The sequence below is a fragment of the Pongo abelii genome, chromosome X (assembly GCF_028885655.2).
Source record: "Pongo abelii isolate AG06213 chromosome X, NHGRI_mPonAbe1-v2.0_pri, whole genome shotgun sequence".
Lineage (NCBI taxonomy): Eukaryota > Metazoa > Chordata > Mammalia > Primates > Hominidae > Pongo > Pongo abelii.
This window is the reverse complement of record NC_072008.2, coordinates 129,438,705-129,447,743: the sequence shown is the minus strand read 5'-3', so window position 1 is coordinate 129,447,743 and position 9,039 is coordinate 129,438,705. Positions and strand designations below refer to the sequence as shown.

The window sequence follows — 9,039 nt, the reverse complement described above, 5'->3', positions numbered from 1 at the left end:
TCTTCTAGATTTTCTAGTTTATGTTCATAGAGGTGTTTATAGTTTTCTCTGATGATTGTTTATATTTCTGTGGGGTCAGGGTGATAACCCCCTTATCATTTCTAATTGTGTTTATTTGATTCTTCTCCTTTTTCTTCTTTATTAGTCTAGCTAGTGGTCTATCTATTTTATTAATTTTTTCTTTTTTTTTTTAACAATTTATTTATTGAGGGCGAGGCAGGGAAGCGGGGAGGGAGGGCAGGGGCGACCTCTCTTCCTCACAGGCACCAGGCCTTGTTCCTCTCCCAGGTAAGCTAAGGTTGGCAGGGGCTGAGGGGAGTGAGGCAGGGAGGATGCATGGGGTCTGTGGGAGCCAGAAAGAAGCTGGAGTCAGAGGTAGGAGCTGGGGCTGTGGGGGGGGTGAAAGGTGAGGCAAGGTCAAAAGTGAACTGCAGCTCGGAGGGAGGGGTCCAATGTAAACCAGGACTTATAGGTGGAGAGGTAAAATGAGATTCGTAGGGGGTGAAAGAGAAGTTGGGGTCAGAGGTAGGAGCTGGGGCTCAGGTCAGGGGTTAAAGGTGAGGCAAGGTCAGAGGTGGAGTGCAGCTCAGAGGGAGGGGTCAAACATAAACCGGGACTTATGGGTCTAGAGGTAAAATGGGATTCATGGGGGGCAGGGGTCAAAGGTGAAGCAGAGGTCAGGGGTGAAAGAGGGCCCTCAAAGTTAAAGGTGTGGTTTCCAGAGTCAGAAGGTGTGAAGCGGGGCTCCTCCTAGGAATATCAAGGTTGGAAGAGCTCAAGGGGGTGAAAGATAAATTAGGGCTCAAGGGTCAATGGGGAGCCAGGGTCGGAGATGAAGTAGCCAGAGGTAAAGTGAGCTCCGAAGGTATTGTTAGGGTCAGGGTGAAGTCTTAGGGTCAGGGATGAGTCAGGCTTGGAGGGAAAGTGGGGGTCTAGGGGTCAGAGTTGGAGGGCCTAGGGGGTCAAAGGTCAGAAGCCTCGAGGGGGCAGACAGGAAGCGATGGGAGCAGCCTAGGCCACCTCCTCCTCGGCCTCCTCCTTGAACTCGCCCTCCTCGGCTGTGGCATCCTGGTACTGCTGGTACTCAGATACCAGGTCATTCATGTTGCTGTCAGCCTCGGTGAACTCCATCTCGTCCATACCCTCGCCTGTGTACCAGTGCAGGAACGCCTTGCACCGGAACATGGCCGTGAACTGCGCAGAGATGCGCTTGAGCAGCTCCTGGAAGGCTGTGTTGTTGCTGATGAAGGTTGCGGCTATCTTCAGGCCGTGGGGCGAGATGTCGCACACGGCCGTCTTCACGTTGCTGGGGATCCACTCCATGAAGTAGCTGCTGTTCTTGCTCTGCACGCTCAGCATCTGCTTGTCCACCTCCTTCATGGACATGTGGCCCGGAACACGGTGGCCATGGTCAGGTAGCGGCCATGTCGCGGGTTGCACATGGCCATCATGTTCTTGGCGTCGAACATCTGCTGCGTGAGCTCAGGCACCCTCAGGGCCCGGTACTGCTGGCTGCCCCGGCTGGTCAGGGGTGCGAAGCCGGGCATGAAGAAGTGCAGGCGGGGAAAGGGGACCATGTTGACGGCCAGCTTGCGCAGGTTGGTGTTCAGCTAGCCCAGGAAGCGCAGGCAGGTGGTGACTCTGCTCATGGTGGCTGACACCAGGTGGTTGAGGTCCCCGTAGGTGGGTGTGGTCAGCTCGAGGGTGCGGAAGCAGATGTCGTAGAGTGCCTCATTGTTGATGCAGTAGGTCTCATTCGTATTCTCCACCAGCTGGTGCACAGACAGCGTGGCATTGTAGGGCTCCACCACCGTGTCTGACACTTTGGGCGAGGGCACCATGCTGAAGGTGTTCATGATGCGGTCTGGGAACTCCTCACGGATCTTACTGATGAGCAGTGTGCGCATCCCGGACCCCGTGCCACCCCCCAGCGAGTGCGTCAGCTGGAAGCCTTGAAGGCAGTTGCAGTTCTAGGCCTTCTGGACCACGTCCAGGACAGCGTCTACCAGCTCTGTGCCCTCCGTGTAGTGCCCCTTCACCCAGTTGTTGCCGGCTCTGGACTGGCCAAACACGAAGTTGTCCGGCCGAAAGATCTGACCGAAGGGGCCAGAAAGGATAGAGTCCATGGTGCTGGGTTCCAGGTCCACCAGCACTGCTCTGGGGACATAATTTCCTCCTCTGGCCTCGTTGTAGTACACGTTGATCCTCTCCAGTTGCAGGTCACTGTCCCCATAGTATGTGCCTGTGGGGTCAATGCCCATGTTCGTCACTGATAACCTCCCAAAACTTGGCCCCGATCTGGCTGCCACACTGGCCGGCCTGCAGGTGCACGATCTCCCGCATGGTGGTGGCGCTGAGGGTGGACGTGGCGGCGGTGGCGTGAGCGCGGGGAGCTGCAGCGGCGGAGGTGGAAGATGCCGTGGAGACGGCGGAGCACTATTAATTAAAAAAAAAAAAAAGGGCTCCTAGATTTGTTGATTTTTTGAAGGATTTTTCATGTCTCTATCTTCTTCAGTTCTGCTCCGGTCTTGGTTATTTCTTGTCTCTGCCAGCTTTGGGGTTTGTTGCTCTTGGTTCTCTAGCTCTTTTAGTTGAGATGTTAAGTTCTTAACTTGAGATCTGTCTAGATTTTTGATGTGAGTGTTTAGTGCTGTAAATTTCCCTCTTAATATTGAATTAGCTGTTTCCCAGAGATTCTGGTACATTGTCTTTTTGTTCTCATTAGTTTCAAATTACTTCTTGATTTCTGTCTTAATTTCATTATTTACCCAAGAGTCATTCAAGAGCAAGTAATTCAATTTCCATGTAGTTGTGTGGGTTTTAGTGAATTTTTTTTTTTTTTTTGAGATGGAGTTTCACTCTTGTTGCCCAGGCTGGAGTGCAGTGGCATGATCTCAGCTTACTGCAACCTCTGCCTCCCGGGTTCAAGTGATTCTCCTGCTTCAGCCTCCCTTGTAGCTGGGATTACAGGCATCTGCCACCACACCTGCATAATTTTGTATTTTTAGTACAGACGGGGTTTCTCCATGTTGGTCAGGCTGGTCTCGAACTCCCGACCTCAGGTGATCCACCTGCCTCGGCCTCCCAAAGTGCTGGGATTACAGGCGTGAGCCACCGTGCCCGGCCTTCTTTGTCTTTTTTGATCTTTGTTGGTTTAAATTCTATTTTGTCAGAAACTAGGATTGCAACTCCTGCTTTTTTCTGTTTCCCATTTGCTTGGGAAATTTTCCTCTGTCCCTTTATTTTGAGCCCATGTGTGTCTTTACATGTGAGATGGATCTCTTAAAGACAGCATACTGATGGGTCTTGGCTCTTTATCCAGCTTGCCATTTGCATAATTATTTTCAATTAGTTTCTTTGCAAGAATCTATTCAAGCTCTTTATCCACATTTTAAGGATTGTTTTATTTAAAACTAGATAGTATAATTCAAAATCCTCTTATGATTTGCAGATAAACAACAATTCATGGCAATCTTCTGAAAGATAGTGAAGAGGTGAGACCGCCACTGAAACCCACTCCGTTTTGTGGAATTCTCACTCTTCTCCCTGGAGACCTCATGACTGTGATATATGAACTGAGAGAGGGCAGTACTGTCAAAACATACATGGAAGAGAATTTAATAAAACAGAGCTCTGTGTACCTATCATCCTGAATTCACATATGTTAATAATTTATGATACTTGCTTTGAATTATTTTATTTATTAAATAAATAAAATATTATAGATAGAGGTCAAGTCCAATTTGTACTCCTTCCTAATCATTCTCTTCATTCTCAGAAGAACCATATCCTGAAGTTGGTGGACATTCTTCTCATTCATTTTCATGCATTTAATTTTACTACATATATATATATATATATATATATATATACACATAGACAAAGATCTGGTATCATTAATGAGTATCTTTTGACTTTATGTAAATGTTTAAAAATGTATATAAATCTATCGCTCTTTACAAAGAATTTAACAACTTCCTCACCATTATGTTTGTGAGATTCACCCATGTTAATACTTGTAACTCTTCTTTCAACAGTTACATATTATTTCATTTTATGAATATATACATTTTGCCTATTCATTCACCTCTTCTTGAATATTTACATTGTTTTCATCTTTTCATTGTTTCAAACAAAGCTGCGATAAACATGTTTTCTTGAGCATATGTGTAAGAGTTTTTCTTTTTTTTTGTTTGAGACAGAGTCTCGCTCTGTTGGCCAGGCTGGAGTGCAGTGGCTCGATCCGGGCTCACTGCAAACTCTGCCTCCTGAGCTCAAGTGATCCTCCTGCCTCAGCCTTCCAAGTAGCTGGGATTACAGGTGCATGCCACCACGCCTGGCTAATTTTTGTGTAGAGATGGGGTATCGTCATGTTGGCCAGGCTGGTCTCAATCTCCTGACTTTAAGTGATCTGCCAGCCTTGGCCTCCCAAATTGTTGGGATTACAGGAGTGAGCCACTGTTCCCGGGCCTGAGTTTTTCTAGAGCAGTAGTTCTCCGACTGTTTAATTTTACTCTTAAAAATTATTGAGGACCCCAAAGAGCCTTTGTTTATCTCAGTTAAATATATTATTATTTACTGTATTAGAAATTAAAATAGAAATTAAAAATATTTAATTATGAATTCATTTAAAAGTGATAATACATCAATTACAAGTTAGCACAAATTAGTTTATGAAAATAACTATATTTTTTTCAAAACAAAAACATTTAGTGAGAAAAGTAACATGGGCTTATATTTTTTGCAAATCTCTTTTATTTCTGTCTTAATAGAAAAGAGCTGGATTCCCTTATCTGTTTCTGCATTCACTCTTCTGTGATATGTTGTTCTGGGTGAAATATGGAAAGTCCTATCTCACACATATGTGTAGTTGGAAAAGACAGGAGTTTTTAAGTAGTCTATACAGATAATTGTGGATGGTTTTTGATATCATACCAAAATTGGACAATTGGAAGTTTCTTAGAGGTTAGTTCCAAAATGCAAACTGAAACTATATCAATGAACTGTTTGTGTTTTTATACATGAAAATCCATTTGCCTATCCTCACCTGGAATGGAATTTTTACCTATGAATGATTTTTTAGCATCATGCATTCACTATTTTAAAAATATTCCTTCACTGAGTTATGCAGAGCTTTCCAAATATTGGCATATTTCATGATACAATACCACATTTGTTATTATCACCATTGATCTTATCAGGAAAGTATTTATGTTTCAGAAAGCTGTACAGCTTATGGTGGCAGACTCAAGTTTTCTTTTTTTTTGTAAGTTTCAAATATTTATTAATGAGTGTAACCTCCTACACAATACATCAACATGATTTCATGCATTTAGAGGATAAAAATTTCCTAGTTAAGTGGAAAATTGTGGAGATGGCTTCTGGAGGACCTTCATTCTTGTAAAAGCAATTTTACAAGACCTTCTTTCTTTGGTTTGCTGTAAACCACATTAACTGGGTAGAACTTGTATTGATCATTGGGACCCAGTTTGTTCCAGGGCTCTGGGTCATTCTTTCTGTCCCAAGTAACATCTGGATTGAACAATGCTGGATGTAAGACATACAGTGCTGCTCCAGTACCTCCATCTCCAATAAACTCAAGGAGGAGAATCATGCTCAGATGCTTCTTGGCTTGATTGAGGATCTGGTAGAGCATGTTTGCAGCAGCGGCCTCTGATTCAAAAGGAGAGAACAAGCCTAGCTATCATAAGCCGTGGACTAAGTAGTATCTACTACAAGTTTTCTAAAACTCTAATTTTTACATGAAAACTTGAATTTTGTAATTGACAAATAATGCTGTCAGTTGTTTTCCTTGAAGTGACAGCCTCACTTTGTTAATTTTAGAGAAACATCTGCCCAAAATCCAAGTCTGAATAACCAAAGTTTGTCTGTCAGTAATTCTTTTAACTACAAATGGTGTTTCATGAAAAGAGTTGCTTGTAAATTGCACAAGTGTTTGTCTTTGAGGCAGTGATTATACTTCAAGATGTAGCAGAAGTGCTTTATGCATATTTTCCATTTGTCATACAAAATATTTAAAAACCGTGTTCTCAAGGGTCAATATTTATAACATGAATACTTTTCACTGCTCCATATAAGACAAGTGCAACTGACGTTTTTAATAAAGCAGCATATGGTGGTAACAAACACAATGCCTACTAGTACTATTTTGTGGCACTGCTTCAATTTGTGCTAAGGCACCGGTAGTCTTATCCACTGTATTAGTTTCCTAGGGCTGCTGTTACGAACTACCACAAATTTGGTTGCTTGAAACAACAGGCATTTATTCTTCTTTAGTTCTGTAGGTCAGAAGTCTGAAATGAGTTTCACTGGGCAGAAATCAAGCTATCAGCAAGGCCCACTCTTTCCACAGACTCTAGGGGAGAGTCTGTTTCCTCGCCTTTTCCAGCTTCTGAAGCTGAATTTCTTACATTCCTTGGCTCATAATCCCTTCATCTTCAAAGCCAGCAGTATAGCATCTTGCTTTAGCCATTATGTTGCCTTCTTCTGTTCAAATCTCCCTCTGCCTGTGTTGTGACCATCCTGAAGAAAAAGAATGGATGCCCACCTGAAAATTGGTTTGGATGTCAGGAATGATGATGCCACACACATACCAAGAGGGTATGAAAAGATTTACTGCTTACATAATTGAAGCTTTTCTGGGGAGAGCAGGGCAGCCCTCCCAAGCAGATTTGAAAAGGACTTGAGAGCCAGGAAAAGAAACTAGCTTGAATATTTTAAATTGTGATTAGGGAATGGGAAAAACTTTCAATGTAAAAGGCTAGATAGTAAAAATTTTAGGCTTTGTGAGCCATAAAATCTCTGCCATAACTACTGAACTTAAAATGTAAAAGCATCCATAGACAATCTATAAATAAATGGGTATACCTGTGTTTCAATAAAACTTTATTTATGGATACAGAAATTTGAAATTCATATAATTGTCATGAGTCAAAAAATATTCTTACTTTGATTTTTGGCCAGCCATTAAAAAAATGTACAAATCACAAGTTCACAAATTATATAAAAGCAGATAATGAATAGGATTTGGCCTGCAGGCTTAGTTTGACAACACCTGGATTAGTGTTTCACAATGGATGGGAGAAATATTACATTTCTTTAATGATGCATAAAACATTTCCACCACATATTATCTCATTTGATCTTTAGAACAACTGTGAAGTAGATATCCTCATCATACTCATTTTACAGATGAGAAAACTGAGGCTCAGATATCTTCATAAGGCAGTGGCTCTAAACCCTGGCTGTACATTGGAATTATCTGGGGGGCTTTTAAAGAATATCAGGCTTCACCCCTTGAAATTCTGACCTAATTGGTGTAGGACCATGGCTCTCAAATGGGGACAATTTTGTTTCTCCTCCCCCAGGGGACATTTGGCAATGTCTAGAAATATTTTTGGTTGTAACAACTGAGAGAGGAGTGTTGTGATACTGACATATAGTGGGTAGAGTCCAGTGATGCTTCTAAATATCCTACAATGGACAGGGCATCCCTTCACAACAAGTATTACCCAGCCTAAAATGTTAATAGTGCCAAAGCTGAGAAATCCTAGTCTAGGCCAGGGCTCAGGCATTGGTTATATGAAAATCTCCCTAAGTGGGTTCCCAGGTGGTACTTTAATATCTATATTCTCTCTGTAGTATGAGGGCTCAGTGATAACTTGGCTAATTCATGTCAATAGACAATTGTGAATTTTCAAGAAAAGACAATTCTAGCTCTTTACTGGCAACTTTTTTTTTCTTCAGCTGCTAATAAGATTTTAAACAGACAGGATTGAGCTCTTTGTCCTTTGTTTTATTTGGTCCACTCTGTGGAGTAGTGTTGAGAGCACCAAAGTCATAGAGGAGCTCTCCTAGGTAACAGGGTGGTTTGAGTGAAAGAAGCAGCACCTATGTATTTACTTGAAGAGCTCCTGCTCTGAAACCCTTGGGAATCTGATTGGCTTAGGAAGACTGGAAGCTTTCCAGAAGGATACGACTAATTATTGCTTTCAAAGGAGATGCACATGTGTGAAGGCCTGAAAGGTATGAATCTGGGGAAAGAAAATATAGAAATTCGAACTTCTTGCAGTTCAGGCTAATGAGATGTGGTGAGACCCAGGGAATTAGTGGAGGTCATTAGGGTGTGCAAAAAGCACTCAAAAGAGATACTGGAAAGATTTATAATGCAATGATTCAAAACAACATAATGCAAAGGGAGAAAGAAAATATTGTGTAGGTCAATGTTTCTCAAGGTATAGTCCTTGGATCGGCTACAGCAGAACTATGTAGGATACTTGTTAAAAATGCAGATTTTTCAGACCTTGCTGAGACCTTTTGAATCAAGATCAGGGTGAAGCCCCAGAATCTGCATGTCTAACGGGCTCTCCAAATGTTTCTGATGTACACTATAGTTTGAGAAGCACTTTTATAGGCAGAACTCTTGCTCTAACTGGAAGATGATCAAGATGACCGCGTAATCTGAAATAAAGGTGTCCCTTGTCTTAGAAAAGCATGTTTTCCTGAGAAGTAGTGTGTTAATGGAAGTTTCACAAGTTGACTTTTATTGTAATTGCACTAGGGGGACTCATTATTACTTAAAAGAAGCCAAAGGTTAAGATGTTCACAGAGTGAATGTTCATATTCAATTGATCTTTTAAAATGTATAGGGGATCTAACCTGTCATAATCAATATTAGTTAGCTCTCTAACCTAAACAAGATGTAGGCATTTAAAAAGATTCACTTTTATACTTATTTCTGGGATTCTTTAGCATTTTTGCCTTTCACAAAAATGTTTTGTGTCAATTTTAAGTTTAGAAAATATAGCGAATTAGGTTTAATTAATTTTGACAACCATGGTAACGTGCTTGTTATGATTATATAAATGAAATTTTTGTGGCTTCCATATCTGTTGCATATCATGTTCAAACAAAGATCTCACAATGGAGCAGAAATATGCTGATTAGATGAATGGCATTAAGTACAAAATTGTATTGTGCTGGGTGCATTTGAATTTTACACAAAGAACAGACTTGGAG

The 9,039-nt window shown here is 41.9% G+C and overlaps 1 protein-coding gene and 1 pseudogene across 1 annotated transcript; both read right to left on the bottom strand.

Annotated features, from left to right (window-relative positions):
* Positions 1-1,011: 1,011 nt before the first annotated feature.
* LOC100446457 (tubulin beta-4A chain-like) lies at positions 1,012-2,424 on the bottom strand (annotated as a pseudogene).
* Positions 2,425-5,392: 2,968 nt separating this feature from the next.
* On the bottom strand, positions 5,393-5,656 carry LOC112130742 (cytochrome c oxidase subunit NDUFA4-like). Its single transcript, XM_054544192.1, has one exon. The coding sequence runs from the start codon at positions 5,654-5,656 to the stop codon at positions 5,393-5,395; it is 264 nt and encodes an 87-aa protein (XP_054400167.1).
* Positions 5,657-9,039: the final 3,383 nt, after the last annotated feature.

Coding starts and splice junctions, on each gene's coding strand:
- LOC112130742 (XM_054544192.1), bottom strand. CDS start 5,656: ATGCTCTACCAGATCCTCAATCAAGCCAAGAAGCATCTGAGCATGATT.